The 18,598-nt window shown below is 40.8% G+C and overlaps 1 protein-coding gene across 1 annotated transcript in view; it reads right to left on the reverse strand.

Moving 5' to 3' along the window:
• The window catches only part of b4galt1 (UDP-Gal:betaGlcNAc beta 1,4- galactosyltransferase, polypeptide 1), a 34,326-nt gene that overhangs the window by 8,765 nt on the left and 6,963 nt on the right, over positions 1-18,598 (reverse strand). Inside the window, exons 2-4 of the mRNA XM_036583608.1 lie at positions 16,913-17,145; positions 7,822-8,009; positions 5,927-6,049 (exon numbers count right to left, since the gene is read on the reverse strand). Of these exons, the coding sequence (XP_036439501.1) occupies positions 5,927-6,049; positions 7,822-8,009; positions 16,913-17,145 (544 nt within the window). The remainder of the gene's footprint in view (positions 1-5,926; positions 6,050-7,821; positions 8,010-16,912; positions 17,146-18,598) is intronic.

Below are 18,598 nucleotides of genomic sequence, written 5' to 3' on the forward strand. Positions count from 1 at the left end.
ATAACTATTTTGCACATTTTAGAGTGATAGTGAAGACATCAAGACTATGAAATAACACAGTAGCCCCACTATGTCTTGACCTAGCTTTACATACTCTTGCTGTTCTTTCAGGCAGCTTTATGAGGAACCACCTGACATGCTCTTCCAACAGCACTCAAGAACATAGACACCACACCGGATCAGAAACAAACTAACGGTTCGAGGAGCATTCTGAAGAATTTCAGTCATAAGCATCAACTTCGCTGTTTATATTTTGTCCTTAAAACAAATTTCCAGCATGGATTCAAACCTTTTTCTTTTTTTCCTTCGAAACTGCCCTCAGATCACTTCCATTAGCAGCCAGTAGAGGGAGCAGAGAGCAGTTTCTCCTCTCAGGGTTAGGCTCAGTTTATTTTCAGGTCATTCAATTCTGTCTCAGTTTAACCAGTTAAGCCAGGGGTGCTCAATCCTGGTCCTGGAGATCTACCACCCTGGACAGTTCTGATCCAAAACACCCGGCTCTAATATTCAGATACCCCTAAAAGCCTTCATTACCTGGATCAGTTGTGTTAGATTAGGGCTGGAGCCTAACTCAGCAGGGTGGTAGATCTCCAGGACCAGGGTTCAGCACTGCTGAGTTCAGCCAATAATAAGATTTTCCTCCAATGCAGCAACCCTGGTCCTGGAGATCTACCTTCCTGCTCCAGCTAATTAACTTCTTCAGAAGTCCTTGATTGGCTGGATCAACTACATTAGTGGTTAGTAATTACGGTAACACTTTCTATGAATGTCACGTTTGTAAGCATCCATAAGGCATTATAAACATGGTTTTATATATGTGTGTATGTATATATGAATGAATTACACTTTATAGCCAAATGTATTATATATATATAATGCATTATAAGTAGTGTTAATAACATGTTATACTGTCAGTGCCAAAGAGGTCAGTCCCAGCTTGGAGAGCGTAAAGTAAAGACAAATACAAAGTTTATTTACAGGATTTCCAGTATTATATTTCTTGCCGCTGGTGCTGTTAAAGCTGCATCTTCAGGGCTTCAGTCCTGAATACTCAGATGCTCCAAACAGGCTGTCCAGCCTAGAATTACTGCTACAATGTGCTTTTCTTATCCAGCGTCTCACTTTACATGGTACATTACATCACAGCAAACCAAGTACCCATCAGCCCCTCCCCTGAACCCCCTCTGACATCACACTGAGCGTGAAGTTATTGTGGATTGAAGGTCTGGAGAGGGAGAGGGGAGATAGTAGACTGCTGTCATTGTAATTTGTTCCCTCACTGGTTCTAATGTCAAGCGTTAGAACCCTTCACTCTGTAACACTACACTACAGTACAGTAATGCTAATCTCTGCTAGCATTCTATTGGATATGCAGTGTTAAGTTGGTGCCAAGCTAACGGTGGTGTACATTACCTTTCCCACAGTGGGTAAAACACTGATGGCAGCACTAGTTTAAACTCTGACATTTGAAGCCTGTAATGTGCTTTAATGTGTATGTTTTAGTGTTTCAGTAAATCCTTCAGTAATACTTCAACCTGAAGCCTCACTCTTAACACTGGAGGAGGCTTTAGTACATTACGCTTCACTTTACTTAGAGTGGACAAATACAACTTATGAGCTCTTATAATTTGTTATGAACCGTACTTATAATGCATTATGTTAACAATTCATAATGCATAATAAGCATGGCTATAATGTGTAATGCATTTTATAAATATATATAGCCATGTTTATAATGCCTTAAGAATGGTAAAAGGGGGGGGGGTGGCACATTAGATGCAGGTTAGTTCCATGAGGAGGGTTGGTGACCAGTGCTCTAATGTTTTTAATATATTGGGTTGTTTTCATGTATTTCTTCCAATTCATCTTTAATCAGTCCTCATCTGAATGCTTTAATGGCTAATAACAAACCTAATGTACCCACTTCTCCCTTACCCCAATGTAGTCAATCAGCTAAGACGAATTTGGTGTCTGAAGTTTGCTTCTTTAGTTTTGCACTGTAGCTACGAGGCTAATGTAGGCTACATGGTGCTAACTGCAGGCCTAAATCATCACATACTCAACCATGTGGAGTTGTTCAGTAATCTCTTGTACATGTTTCTCAACCTTGGGACTGGAGGCCTACTGTCCTGCAAATTTCAGTGTTTTCCTTGCTTAAACACACCACTTTCAACACAGTAAGGGCTTGAAAATGAGCTGATTAGTTGGATCAGATGTGCTGGAAGCATGGAAACACTAAAAAAGTGCAGAGCAGTGAGTCTCCAGGGCCTCGGTTGAGAAATGCTGCTCTAATAGACTTGATTGTGTGGTTTGGGACACTCCATAACACACTGCTATCCATAAACATGGACTAAATTCAGGCTTCATGGCTTTAATGGTGGCATATTCAGCATTTAGATGCACAATGTGTTGCTACTGTTCAGATGTGTGCCGCCTGTCGCGTAACGCTGATGTTAACGTCTGTGCAATGATGTTTTGTCTGGGCAATTTGGGTAAATTACACAGATCCTTTATCCAATGCAAATCAGCCAGTCGAATCACGCAAATAATACATTACCAGACCTTCTCTGGTGAAACTAATCCAGCTCCAGTAGGGCTTAGGTGTGTCTTTTGACTGCTAACGTATGAAACTGCAGAATGTAAATCAGGTCGAGAAACTGGAAACTGGAAAAGACTTTCTGTCACGCCTGGTGCCTTAAAGCAGTGGCCGTGTGAAACAGCTGCACTCGCCTCTTCAGGATTTTTGATCCTTATCAGTGTTAGTTCACTTTCATGTCCTGCTCAGTGTGATTCTATGGGCTGAATAGAGCGGTTAGTGTTGAGGCTTTGAACTTTGTTTATTGTGGGCTGTGGGTGTGTGTGTTTGGTTGGTTGGGTAAGGTGGGTTAGTGGGTGGGGCTCTCTCTCTATAGACCCTTTCATAGAGTTATAGTTATATAGTGTGGAAGTAGTTGGCAGTAAAGCTGATTCAGAGAATGCATGATAAAGTAGATCTGCCAGTTTGGCAGGAAAGTGGATTGGGAAAGTAAATCTGGCAATTTGGTGGTAATTTAGATCTGGCAATTTGCCAGTGAAGTGGACTCAACATTTTGGCAGGAAAGTAGATCCTGCACATTTATGCCTCTTACCCCAAATGTAGTTGATCAGCTCAAGATCAAGACATGTTTGGTGTCTGAAATTTGCTTCTTTGTTTCTGCACTGTAGCTATGAGGCTAATGTAGCTCAAGAGCAATGGAAGCATATACTTTACAAATTAGCATTGTGCTAACTGCAGGCCTAAATCACCACATACTCACCTCAAACTGTGTGGAGTTGTTCAGTATCTCTAATAGACTTGATTATGTGGTTTCTGGTACTGTATGACACACTGTTAGCTATAAACATGGACTAAATTCAGGTTTCAAAATGCTACTGTTTTTAGCAATGCTAACGTACCTTAGTCCGTGTTTATAGATAAATAGATAACAGTGAGTCATACAGAGTCAGAAACCCCATAATCAAGTCTATCAGAGCTTACTGAACAACTCCACACAGGTTTTGATTATTTAGACATGGCCATCTAGCTATACTAGCCTCATAGCTCTAAAGGCCTGAGGGGAAAATCTAGCTGAATCCAGTCATGAGTCAGCATACAGAGAGGAGGGGCAGTGACAGACAGACTGGTGTACAGTCAACAACCTACATCTGAATGTAGACAAGACAAAGGAGATGGTTGTTGACTTCAGGCGAGCACTGAGTGACCACTCTCCACTCACCATCAACAACTCCCCTGTGGAGATCGTTGCAAGCACGATCGGAGAACCTCACCTGGACCCTGAACACCAGCTTCATAGCCAAGAAAGCTCAGCAGCGTCTCTGTTTCCTAAGGAAGTTAAGGAAAGCTCATCTCCCATCCACCATCCTTACCACCTTCTACTGAGGCACTATAGAGAGCATCCTGAGTAGCTGGGTCATTCTACAGAAACGCCCACTTTTCTGTCTCTCCATAGGAGTCACTGGTGTTACTGATCATCATTGGTGTTACATATAATAAAGGTAACACCAGAGACATTTTTAATGAACAATGCATTTTACAAAATGGCTTCTGCAGAGCATCAAACCACATGTTGTCAATCATTGAATATCCACTAAAATATGTAAATTAATCTATTTGTATTCTATTTTTCCACAATTACCTCAGAATAAAGTCGGTCACACCAGTGACTTCAGCTAAAAGCTCCATATGAAATCATGAGCCAAATGAGAAAATCTCTGATAACTGAAAGACTCAGTGGACTCACCATGAGCTTTTCTTCAGAGATCCTCAGAAAACAGGTAAAACGAAGTCGAGTGATGTCATCAGTGTGACTTTTATTTCAAAATAAGAGATTTTTTGTTACGCAGTAACACCAGTGACACGACTCCTGGGGACCACAACTGTCATTATATATTTTATTATATTTATTTGTCATTGTTTTCTTTATGTCATTTAAATCATACATTTCATAATCATGTATAGATTATTGTAGTCAAAATATGGCCTCAGCCTTTACACATGACTGTGGGGACGAGCTCTTCTGTGGTGCTTGGAATTCTAGAAAATTTATTTAAAAACCAATATTGCTAAATTGAGGCTCAAGAAGGTGTAACTGTTAAAATAATTTATTGTTTCATTTTAAAATATAAATAAATTGTAACCCTAACATGTTTTTCAAGTGTAATATCTGTAAACATTAGGGACATAAAAATGGATGTTTCTGTAGAATGACCCAGCTGCATTACTGCCTTGTTTGGGAATTACACCACCTCCAACCGCAAGACCCTCCAGCGAATAGTGAGGACAGCTGAAAAGATCGCCGGGGTCTCTCTCCCCTCCATCACGGACATTTACACCACACACTGCATCCGAAAAGCCACTAGTGTTATGACTGACCCCACACACCCCTCTCCTCTGCCATCTGGAAGAAGGTACCGCAGCATTTGGGCCCTCACAGAATGGCCAGAATGGGCAACAGTTTCTTTAAACAAGCCGTCAGATTCCTCAACTCCCACGGACTGAACTGAAGGACACCCACACGGACCCCCACACGAACATACGTAACAATGGGACTAACTCACTCCCCACTTCTTGCAGTTCCAAATTATGTCTGGAACACTAAACATCTAAATATAGTTACTGCATTTCACTGAAACACTTCACTTGATATGACTGTAGATCTGAATATTTGCATTTTTGGCTGCTAGAATTACTGTTTCAACCAAATACTGCACACTGTGTACTGTATATTGCGGCTCTGGTTGCTACCTCAGTGACTGCTATCTGCTAAGCTGCCAATATGTCATAGCATGTTACATCCTCCTTTGCACAGCTGCACATACTCTCAGTACTGTGCACTGCCTGTGCTCTGTTTCTGTATTTATTGTAACTGTTTCATATTTATTTATTGTACTGTATTGTCTGCACCGTGTTTATTGTATTGTCTCGCACTTGTGTTCCTGTGTTGGTCCTGGAGGAATGTTGTATCGTTTCACTGTGCACATAGCTGAGATGACAATAAAGACTGACTTGACTTGTCTTGACTTGATGAGCGACTCTACTGGAATTAAATTATTAGTCCGTAATCAAACCGGTCTAGTCCAGTTCCACTGCCAGTAGAGTCCTAGTGCTTACTAACGGTTTTAAGTGGTTTAAAGAACCAGCAAAGCTACTGGTTTTGCATGCTAATGGTTTCAGCGGGTTTCAGCTGGCATTAGCTGAACTGCTAAGTCAACCGTTCCCTACTGGAACCAATAGGACTTTCCAACTGGTGTTCTCCTAGAATTCCCACAAGGGAAAGCAAACGTAAGACACTAAATACGCCTTAAATGATTGACTACTTTTGGCTTAAGGGGGCAAATTTCTGTACATATTCATCAAACTATTCCTTCGTCGTACTGCTTTTCTGACCTGTTGTAGATGTCGTCGTCCTCTCCGCCCCAGCCCCAGTAGTCATTGGGGAAGCCGTTGATTTTCAGGTATTGTTCTTTACTCATCGCTGACACGCCTCCAAAATACTGGTTGTAAGGCAACCTGCGATCAAAACAAACAAAACAGAATAGAAACTCATTGTGATACAAAACTCATGACTACTTTGCACTCCAGTATGCATGTAAATAGAAAGACAAACCCCACAGTGCATGAAACTCTGCTTCAAAAGGTCCCCATCAAAAACAGTCAACCATAATAATAAATAATCCACAACAATTCCCTCCCAGAAGCTCTGATTACGCACCATCTACTGCTATGCTACTGTATGAAACTGTAAAACGTAAATATGGTGGAAACTACAGGGAGATTCACTCAAAAGAGGCCCCGAATATTCTGTTATAACTCTCTCTAGGACGAAGCAATCTGAACAAAACAACGTGCAATGTGTACCTCAGTATATGGAGCTTCGAACAAGCCGGGATGCCCCTGCGTCGGAGCGATGAGGTAGGCGCCGGACAGCCGTTGCGATGTTTAACCTCCATTTGCAACTTTCGGGTGCATACCCCCATACCCTTCACTCAGTCACTTGACTTCTCATCAGGATGGTAGTGCACAATATACAGTATGCAAGGAGCTTGGCAGAAATTCTGTTCTTCTTTGGCAACAGGGTAATTTCAAAGGGGCTTTGGCCACCACGGTCACCGGATCTGACACCACCAGACTTCTTCCTTTGGGGTTCGCTCAAAGGAAAAGTCCAGTGGAACAAGTCTCGCACTGTGGAGGATTAGAAGGAACGTGAAATTGTTGCTATTCCCCCCGATACGTTCAGGAACATGGAGCGCCACGTCAAAAAGTGTCTGGTACAAAACGGAGATCACTTCCAGCATCGCATGTAATGCAATCGATTACACATACGTCAAGGTATATAAGCGTATTTTTTTGGTTCAGGTTGCTTCATCCTTACAACAGAATACTCGGGGCCTCTTTCGAGAGAATCTCCCTATAGAAACTAAATTAAAAGTGTCTTAAAGTGATGGCTGTGTGGAACAGGTGGGCTCACCTGTTCAGGATTTGTGTATATGAATCTTATCAATGTCAGTTCAGGTTTGGACTTTCATGTTTTGCTCAGTGTGATTCTCTGGGCTGAATAGAGTGGTTAGGTTTGATGCTTTGAACTGTTTGATGGTTTTGTTTGTGTGTGTGTGTGTGTTTGGCTGGGCAAGGTGCGGTAGTGGGAGGGGCTTTCTCTCTATAGACCCTTTCACAGAGTTATAGTTAGTTGATTTTTTTAAAAGCGTTATGTGTGGATGTGATTGTGAGTCCAAATGCTGGTGGGAAGTGTTTGAAATTCAGCAGGAAGAGTCAGGAGACTGGAGCTTCGGTGTTGACTGGAGTTTATTTCCACATACAGAGTACGGGCACAGCGTGGTCGATCACCAGTCAATCAGCAGGATCAGGAGTCTAGTCTTATTCATGTGCATGCAGACAATCATGCACGGGCACAGCTTGGTCATCAGTATGTCACCAGTCTGGTCTGGTCACCAATCTAGTCTAGTCCAGTGTAACAAGACCTTACATACACTGAAAACTGTGGGGGAGGAGGGAGGACAGAAAGGAGTTTGAGGAGGGGTAAGGAGGGGGGATGTAGAAGGAGAATATGAAATGAGGTGTAGGGGGTAGAGATAAGCGGGATGACTGTTATCACCTTCAGGTTATGAGACAAAGGGTCATCTCAGTGAGTTGATAAGGTTAGAGTGTTAGCACCTTTCACCTCATCCCTTTCTGCAAAGGGTGGGTGTCCAGCAATTTGCCAGGACGAGACTTGGTAAAATTCCTAGAAGTGTTCCGGGTAGACTTAAGGATCTCCCACTTACCTGAAGCCGAACTTGTCCATGGACACTGCGAGGTGACGTGGTTGGTCGAAACAGCGGTAGGTATTTCGGTCATCTAGAGGGATGAGGTCAACATCGCTGAAGACAAAGCAGTCGTAGTTGTACTCCTTCAGAGCCTCTGCGTAGCCCACGTTCAGCAGCTTAGCACGGTTAAACGTGTCCTCACCGTCCTACGTACACAGACAGAGCAGATGAATATCTGACATGGTGCTAATTTTACATACAAACAAAAGGACTCTTACTCTGAGCCATAATTACTAACTAGCATTAATTAGCATTTTGGTCATTAAGTGTCAACAGTTTCTTTAAACAAGCCATCAGATTCCTCTACTCCCACGGACTGAACTGAAGGACACCCACTCGGACCCCCACACACACATATATAATAATGGGACTAACTCACTCCCCACTTCTTGCGGTTCCAAATTATATCTGGAACATTGTATCTAAATATAGTTACTGCATTTCACTGAAACACTTCACTTGATATGACTGTAGATCTGAATATTTGCATTTTTGGCTGCTAGAATTACTGTATCAACCAAATACTGCACACTGTGTACTGTGTACTGTATACTGTATACTGTATATTGCGGCTCTGGTTGCTACCTCAGTGACTGCTATCTGCTAAGCTGCCAATATGTCATAGCATGTTACATCCTCCTTTGCACAGCTCCACATACTCTCAGTACTGTGCACTGCCTGTGCTCTGTTTCTGTATTTATTGTAACTGTTTCATATTTATTTATTGTACTGTATTGTCTGTACCGTGTTTATTGTATTGTCTCGCACTTGTGTTCCTGTGTTGGTCCTGGAGGAATGTTGTATCGTTTCACTGTGCACATAGCTGAGATGACAATAAAGACTGACTTGACTTGATGAGCGACTCTACTGGAATTAAATTATTAGTCCGTAATCAAACCGGTCTAGTCCAGTTCCACTGCCAGTAGAGTCCTAGTGCTTACTAACGGTTTTAAGTGGTTTAACGAACCAGCAAAGCTACTGGTTTTGCATGCTAATGGTTTCAGCGGGTTTCAGCTGGCAATCTGCCTCAACAAGCCCTCTTATGCACTAAAAGAGGAGATAGTAGTTCATAAACAACTATAAGTAACACTCTTGTACACTGCAAAAGGAGATATTATTCTATAAGATATGGACAGGAGGTATGAAGTATGAGATATTAGTCCAAACAACCTCTATAAATGCTCCTATGCACTAAAAGAGGAGATATTAGTCTGTAAACAAAGTAAATAAATGCTACTATAAACTAGAACAGGAAATATTAGTCCAAACGACCTCAATAAACTCTCCTGTACACTAGAACAGGGGATATTAGTCCAAACAACTTCAATATACTCCGCTGTACAGTAGAACATGAGATATTAGTCCAAACAACTTCAATAAACTCTCCTGTACACTAGAACAGGGGATATTAGTCCAATGACTTTCAATACACTCTCCTGTACACTAGAACAGGAGATATTAGTCCAAACGACTTCAATACACTCTCTGGTACACTAGAACAGGGGATATTAGGCCAAAACCACCTCAATAAACTCTCCTGTACACTAGAACAGGAAATGTTAGTCCAAACACCCTCAATAAACTCCCTTGTTCTAGTGTACAGGATATATTAGTCCAAACAATCTCTATAAATGCTCCTATACACTAGAACAGGAGATATTAGTCCAAACAACCTCTATAAATGCTCCTATACATTAGAACAGGAGATATTAGTCCAAACAACCTCTATAAATGCTCCTATGCACTAAAATAGGAGATATTAGTCAGTAAACAAAGCAAATAAACACTACTGTATACTAGAATTGGAGATATTAGTCCATAAGCATATGAAAACATGAAGATCTGCATGTTTAAAAAAAAAAAAACAGATGAGAAACACTGCCGTAACAGACAGCAGGTGAAAACCAGTCCTAAAGTGATACAGTGGTTGGAATGATTGGAGCCTGGAACGTAAAAAGGCAGCACAAACTGTGTTTTTCCTGAAAATGTATGCGTCAGTTTGATGATGGAAGGAAACAGTCCACATTGCCACCTGGACCTCTTTCATTCAAAGACCTGAGAAGCAGCTGGAGTTCGGTCCAGCTGACGGGACAGCAGGCCAGATAAGGTTCACTACTGTGTGAGGCCAGAGGAAGTGAGACTGATTTCCTCCTATGCTGACACTTGTTCTCATGCTTCGTTTGCACTGCAGTGACCGTAACACTGTCTATACAGACAATGGCAGCTTTACACGTGGAACCGCAGCGATAACTATGATGCCACATGCAAATTAGCATGAGGGCTGAAGCTTTCTAGCATGGCTGCACACAGATTTGAATAGAAAAGCTGCTAAACACCACTAAATCTGCTCTTTCACTGAGCCCAAACCACGAAGGCCAGACTCAGCCAGACTGCTCAAAATCTGACTGTTTAACTTTTTAATTTGATTGTGTTTTCAGTAAAATGATCCTGTTCTGTTCCTCAGTCTGGCATTTGCAGCAAAAATATAACCAGTTCGGGTGCACTGTGGGACTTTTTACTCCTCTAGATGGAGAAGTTGTTTAGCTGTTCACTCACACCAGCACAAACAGCACAGCAGTTAGCAGAGTTAGCTAGAGTTAGGAGTTTCTAATTAGCAGAGTTAGCTAGTGTTAGGGGCTTTTAGTTAGCAGAGTTAGCTAGTGTTAGGGGCTTTTAGTTAGTAGAGTTAGCTAGTGTTAGAGGGTTCTAGTTAGCAGAGTTAGCTAGTGTTAGGGGTTTCTAGTTAGCAGAGTTAGCTAGTGTTAGGGGTTTCTAGTTAGCAGAGTTAGCTAGTGTTAGGGGCTTTTAGTTAGCAGAGTTAGCTAGTGTTAGAGGGTTCTAGTTAGCAGAGTTAGCTAGTGTTAGGGGTTTCTAGTTAGCAGAGTTAGCTAGTGTTAGGGGTTTCTAGTTAGCAGAGTTAGCTAGTGTTAGGGGTTTCTAGTTAGCAGAGTTAGCTAGTGTTAGGGGTTTCTAGTTAGCAGAGTTAGCTAGTGTTAGGGGCTTTTAGTTAGCAGAGTTAGCTAGTGTTAGGGGTTTCTAGTTAGCAGAGTTAGCTAGTGTTAGGGGTTTTAGTTAGCAGAGTTAGCTAGTGTTAGGGGTTTCTAGTTAGCAGAGTTAGCTAGTGTTAGGGGTTTCTAGTTAGCAGAGTTAGCTAGTGTTGGGGGTTTTTAGTTAGCAGAGTTAGCTAGTGTTAGGGGGTTCTAGTTAGCAGAGTTAGCTAGTGTTAGGGGGTTCTAGTTAGCAGAGTTAGCTAGTGTTAGGGGTTTTTAGTTAGCAGAGTTAGCTAGTGTTAGGGGTTTTTAGTTAGCAGAGTTAGCTAGTGTTAGGGGTTTCTAATTAGCAGAGTTAGCTAGTGTTAGGGGTTTTTAGTTAGCAGAGTTAGCTATCATTAGTTGTTGTCAGTTAGCAGATTTAGACAGTGTTAGCTACACCAAAGTCCCTATAGGAAAGTCTGTTCACCCAGTGGCCATCTTTGCAACCCTGCTGGGAAGTATGGAAATAAAACATAGTCAAAATGTATTTGTAAATGTATTTATCAAATATATTTTTGAATTTTAAAAATATATTTGTGAAATATATATTTTTAAATGTATTTGTTTGTATTTGTTTTTATATATTTCCAGTTGTATGTAGTGGCAAAACAATGCCAAACCACATTCTGCCTGTATTACAGCAGCATTAAGAGTCCAGGTGCTAAACTGGCCTGCCTGCAGTCCAGACCTGTCACCACTGATAACATTTGGTGCATTATGAAATGAAAAATACGACAAAGGAGACCCCGAACTGTCGAGCAGCTGAAATCCTATGTTAAGCAAGAAGGTGATGAAACACAGTGGTAAACATGATCCCGTCTCGACTTTTTTGAAACGTGTTGTTGGCACCAAATTCAAAATGGGCATATATTTTTCAAAAAACAATAAAATTTCTCAGTTTCAACATTTGATATGTTGTCTTTTAAGTATTTTCCTTTAAAAATGTGGTTTGCATGATTTGCAGATCATTGCATCCTATTTTTATTTACATTGTGCACGGCGTCCCGACTTTGTTTGGAAATGGGGTTGTAGGATAAAAGAATTGTTTACATATAATGTTGATATATATAATGTAGGCAGCATAAATGTGGAATAATTTAAATTTCAGCATATAAAACATTTTATGTTTATTCAGCTTTCAATCAGTAACATTGAGATGAAGTGAGAATTTCAGTTGCTTCATTAACAGAGAGCATAAAAAGAAGGACTAACACTGCTGAGCATGTGAAACAAAATCACTGCCTTTTTCTTCTTTAGAGTTAATATTACCAACAAATACTGGTCAAAAATAATATATAAAGTAAAATCATAGCAAAGTTTAAATGTTGCTTTTTTTATTAAGTAATATTTCAACTGGAACTTTAAAGACTGTTGTCAGGGGCACACAAAATGGCCATATTTCTAAAAATAAATAAATAAATAAACACATTTTATATATATATTTAAACTTGAATGGAATGTGGACTCAAATGACCAACAGCCAGAATCTGATTTTCTGCCCTTCTCAGGGTCCTTTTCCACTCCTTAACCCTCACACGAAGGTCAAAAGTCACAGCCGTGTCCAAAGCCAGACCGGCCTTTGCATGCTCATTTTCCTTCTGTGCACACTTGAATGAGAGAGTCCCCCCTCAGACACCTGTGTCCTTCACACACGGCCAGGGGCTCAGGCACTGACTCAAACAGGGCGGGGCAACAGGACAATGCTCTTTTCAGAGTATATGCTGTTTTTAGCAACCACCTGGGATACCATAGCAACACTCTAGCAACACCTTAGCAACAACCTAACAACCGTCAAGCTACGCCCTGACCACAGGCTGGAATATAATAGAAACCTCATAGCAAAACCATAGCAACCACCTGGAACTGCTATAGAAACCAAATTACATTGAAAACAATCAGCGACTTTGTTTACAAACTTTCCCTCTCTAGTTCCTCTTGTTGCTTTTAAAGTGGTTTATTTACACAAACAAAAATAAATACATAACGCTCTTGCATAATCACATCAAGCCTAAATATGCAGCTCTGGAATTTTTTATTTATTTAAACAACGCTGTTCACAAAACATCTAAATCTTTGCGGAAATGAAACGTCAATACTAGAAAACCAAATGGCAAATTAAAATTGCAGAATTCAAATTTTCAGTTTTAGCCCAACGTTGCATATATGATTCGAATTTGAAATGCAGACATACAAATACATACATTACCATTTTACATATTACTTGGTCATTTTAATTTTGATACCGATATGTTTCCATGAATAACACATAAAAACATGATTTTTTTGGGGTGTTCTGGCTACTGGGCTTGCGCAGATCTCCACAGTGAGGGGGCTTTCCCTGCTAGCACCACAATATCGTTGACCCTCCTCTATTCGCAGCACTGGCTGGCTCATTTTATTGAAGGATGGGACTTTCTCTGTAAATATACGCCATGTTGAGTGTTATGAGCTTTCCATTCATTATTCAACCAGTGAACGGTCTCTTAATTTAAAACATTCCTGGGTTAGGTTGTTTTTGCTTGGGTAAGCTACACACACTCCTCGGCCATCTACATTCTAATGCTAATTTGACGCAAAACAGGCGCCGTGTTGACCAGGCAACTGTGGTCCAAGGTTAAAAGTCATAGGCTAGGTGATAAGAGAGTGTGCTACTCAGTCTGAAACAGTGAGCAGGCACTTCATAAGACTTCCTAAGATTCTTACAAGCTCCTTAGGGTTTCCATGTATGCTAGCACTGCCAGTGATAACAACAGAATGCTGGGATTTTATATGAATCATTTCTGCCTCGTACCTCACTGAAGAAACTGTGAAGAACACCGCGTTTGAGTTTTCGAGTAGAAGAGGAAATGTTTTATTAGGATTCTGGTTTGCTGGACAATTTTCTGTGCTAATTCTTCAACAAAGGGAAAAATGATACCTGTCCATTGCACATAAACTCAAATATAGTATGTACCGTCCATTTTATTCAAATGGATTCGCTGAAAATCATTGTATGATCCTTACACGGTCTATTTAGTGTCACTTTATTAGATCTGCCATCCTCTATTCCTTCATCTGTGATCTGACTACATTAATATTTTTGGTGGGCGGATTGTTCTGGATTAGTTGAATGTGCATGATTACTCTTTTCAAATCTGTCTCCAGGCATCATAATGTAATAATACAACCCCATTTCCAAAAAAGTTGGGACGCTGTGCAGAATGTAAAAAAAAGAAAATTCAGTGATATGCAAATCATTTAAACTCTATATTTCATTGATATGTAGTACAAAGACAACATATTAAATGTTGAAACTGAGAAATTTTATTGTTTTCTGAAAAATATTTGCCCATTTTGAATTAGATGCCAACAACACGTTCCAAAAAAGTTGGGACGGGGGCCTGTTTACCACTGTGTTTCATCACCTCGTCTTTTAACAACACTCTGTAAGTGTTTGGGAACTGAGGAGACACTGCTGTAGTTTTGAAATGGAAATGTTTTCCCATTCTTGTTTATAGGATTTCAGCTGCTCAACAGTTCGGGGTCTCCTTTGTTTTATTTTTCATTTTATAATGCGCCAAATGTTTCAAGTGGTGACAGGTCTGGATTGCAGGAAGGCCAGTTTAGCACCCAGACACTTTTAATACAGAGCCATGCTGTTGTAATACATGCAGAATGTGGTTTGGCATTGTCCTGCTGAAATAATCAAGGCCTTCCCTGAAAAAGACGTCGTCTGGATGGCAGCTTATGTTGCCAAAACATGTATATATCGTTCAGCATTAATGGTGCCTTCACAGATGTGCAAGTCACCCATGCCATGTGCACTAATGCCCCCTATACCATCATGAATGCTGGCTTTTGAAACTGTGCACTGATAACAAGCTGAGTGGTCTTTAGCCCGGGGGACACAGCATCCATAATTCCATAATTCTTGATTTGTTGGACCACAGGACACTTTTCCACTTCACCAGTCCATTTTAAGTGAAAGTGATGAGAAGTTGCTTGTGCCCAACTTTTGACATGTAAGGGTTAAAACAGGAGAGCAAGAAAGTGGGAGTTGCAGAGGCAGATAGAGAATGAAGGAGTAAGAGAGGGATAGTGAGGGAAAGACATGTGCTGGGTCTGTAAACAAATTACTCCCCTCACTCACTCTAACGGGCGACTTAACCTCCTCAGAGAGACACTCTCAGACATTATTAAAGAATCAAAGAGGGCTGCCTTTTAAAGCGATACTTTGGTGAAAAAACAAATGTACAGTTTTACCCTCAAATGGAGTAGACCAGCCAGAGTCTTGACTAAGGCAAGTAAATAAGGCATTACAATGGTTCAAGCGAGATGACACAAATGCATGAATAATTATATTTGCGTCCTGAAAAGTTGTTGTTATTCCTTAAATGGAAAAAACACATTTAATTAAGAATCAAAAGTGACATCCAAGTTACTAGAAAAAGCATTAACTTTTAATGTGAGTGGACCAAGAGATCCCTGACTATCCCTAGTGACACTGTCAGAGTCGATTAAGGAGGAAGTTACAAAAGATAATTAGAGGAAGTTACAAGAGATACATTCCTTACTGGCTAAAATACTGGAGTCTAGAGGCTTTGTCCTCACAATTTACAGCAATCCACTACACAGAATGTCCAGTGTGAGCCTGATTCTCATTCTGAAGTAGCTTACAAGTGTTTGCATTGTACTGGTGCTTTATAAGAGTAAAGCTGGGCGTAACTAAAAGAGGTTGCATAGCACCGTTTGCAAGCATGTCCAGAAACCATATATCAACAAAACCCAGAAACGCCACCATCTTCTCTGGGCTGACGCTTATCTGAGATGGACTGATGCTCAGCGGAAACGTATATTGTGGTCTGATGAATCAAACTTTCAGACTGTTTATGGAAATAATAGATGTTGTGTTCGCAAGGCCAAACAGGAAAAGGAACATCCAGATTGTTAGCAGCGTAAAGTTCAATAGCCATAGTCTGCCATGGTTTAAGGGGTGTATCCTGCATATCTGTGAAAGCACCAATACTGAGAGATACATATACATTTGGGAGCAGCATATGCTGCCTTCTAGACACCGTCTTTTTCAGGGACATCCCTGATTATTTCAGGAAGATAACGCCAAGCCACATTCTGCAAGTTTTGCAAAAGCATGGCTTCACAGGGAGTGAAGGTGCTAGAACAACTGGTTTCCTCAGTTCTCAGATGATTACTGAACATTGTTAAAAAGAAAAGTGATGGAACATGTTGCAGGCATCAAAGACAGAATAAGTATATACAAAAACTACAAAGTTTGTTAAAACATCAAATATCTTGTCTTTGTACAGTTTTTAGCTGAATACGGGTTGAAGTACCTGCAAATCAATGCTTTATTTACATTTTCACTACTGTCCCAAATTGTTTTGGTACTGAGTTTGTATACATCAAGGGTTTAAATATTAACTTTTCCTAAACTTTTCCTTATTCTGATATGTGTTTACATATATTTACTATTCAGTATATAGGATATTTTTGAATACAATAATATACTGATGTGAATGTGCAGTCTTGTAAAAATACAAACATTATAGTATGAGTGCTGTAAATATCAGCAGTCGTGGGCTGGAGGTTAGGGAACCAACCTTGCAACCGGAAGGTCGCCGGTTTGATCCTCTGAGCCGACAGTTTGTGACTGAGGTGCCCTTGAGCAAGGCACCTAACCCCCACTGCTCCCTGGGCACTGTGGATAGGGCTGCCTACCACTCTGGGCAAGTGTGCTCACTGCCCCGTAGTGTGTGTCTACACTAGTGTGTATGTGGTGTTTCACTGCACAGATGGGTTAGATTGCGGAGGTGAAATTTTCCCATTGTGGGACTAATAAGTGTCTCTTAATCAATCAATTACAGAGTCATTTTAAATGTAATGTGTGATACTGTAACAATATCTTTTTCCAAGTAATTCTGGACCATTTTCGCTGGGTTGATCATCATATTTACTCAGAATAAAAGGCAAATGAAGCATGGCAGTAAAAGAGGTTACAATGCTTGTGTATGTTATCTTACCTGCTCGATGACATAGACTCCATAATCCAGCTGTTGTCTCTGCAATACTGGGTGAAGGTAATAAAGCCAGTACTTCAGGTGCTCATCTCTGTGTCTGAACGGTATGATGAGTGCCACCTTCTGAAGTGACACACATTCCCGCGGCTTGTACCGTCCACCCTCAGACACCCTCGGGTCCTGCCTCATCTCACTCAAATTGACCGGTTGGGAAAAGTCCACATTTATAGGACCCACTGCAGAGAGGGGGATTAGACCAATTAATATTAGATTTGGTAAGACGACAGTCAACACAGAACATGTAAATGCACTTTAAAAACATACAAAAAACAATCAGGTTCACTATACAAGTGCATACTTACAGGCTTTAGTCTATCTGCTGCTGCACAGTTTATCAGACCCCTCTATCCCATTCACTCTTAATCACAGGACCACTGTAGACCAGACAGTATTTGGGTACAGCTGTGGCACCAACTTGGTAGTGATATGGTTCTGGTAGACATCTGCAAGGGCATGAAGTTCGAACCCAAACCATGCCTGCGCCTAGAAACCAGACCCGACCAGGCCCGACTGCTAAACTTGAACACCAAACCTGAACCTGACCAGGCCAGACCGGTACTTCTAAAAGTAAAACTGAACCCGACCAAGTCCGAATGGAATTGCTAAGTTTGAATCCTGAACCTGACCCGTACCCAAGGATTTGAGACCAAACCCAACAAGGCCCGGCTGCTGCTGCTAAATTTGAAACCTGAACCTGAAATGTGACTTTGAGCCCTGACATAACCAGGCACTACTGGTACTGCTAAATTTCAATCCGGAACAAAACCAGGTTCAACTGGTACTGCTAAATATGAATCCTGAACCCAAACAGGCCCGACTGGTAGTGCTAAATATGAATCCGGAACCCAGGCAGCCTCAGCTGGTACTGCTAAGTTTTAATTCTGAACCCAACCAGGTTCAACTGATACTGCTAAATATGAATCTTAAACCCAAACAGGCCCGACTGGAACTGCTAAATATGAATCCTGAACCCGAACTGGCCCGACTGGTACTACTAAACTTGAATCCTAAACTGGAACAGTCCCAATTGGTACTGCTAAATTTGAATCGGGAACCCAAACAGGCCCGACTGGTACTGCTAAATCTGAATCCTGAATCCAAACAGGCCCGACTGGTACTGCTAAATATGAATCCTGAAACTGACCCATACCAGCAACTTTGAAACCTAACAAGGCCTGACTGGTACTGATAAATCTGAAACCTGCATTGTGTGTTACTTACTTTGGAAGACATTCTTCATTTGTTTATCAAAAATATTATTATTATATTGGTATCTAAACTTATCAATTTAAACTTATGATGTTACACATGCTGGTCTCGCAGTACATACGACCTACATTCTCTCCACATATATAATATTTATACTTGCAACATCTATATTTTTTTATCACTCCACTGTCCTTAATTATACATATTATAACCACAGCATCACCTATCACAGTTACTTTATATGTAAATAGTACTGTACTTTGCACTTCTGGTTAAATGCTAACTGCATTTTATTGGCTCTGTACCTGTTCTCTGCACAACGACAATAAAGTTGAATCTAATCTAATCTATTATTCCTACTGTTTCATTTACGTCATCACATGCTTCCTTGGAAGTTCATAGAAAGTCTGAATTATAGCC

This window comes from Colossoma macropomum, unplaced genomic scaffold (assembly GCF_904425465.1).
Source record: "Colossoma macropomum unplaced genomic scaffold, Colossoma_macropomum, whole genome shotgun sequence".
Lineage (NCBI taxonomy): Eukaryota > Metazoa > Chordata > Actinopteri > Characiformes > Serrasalmidae > Colossoma > Colossoma macropomum.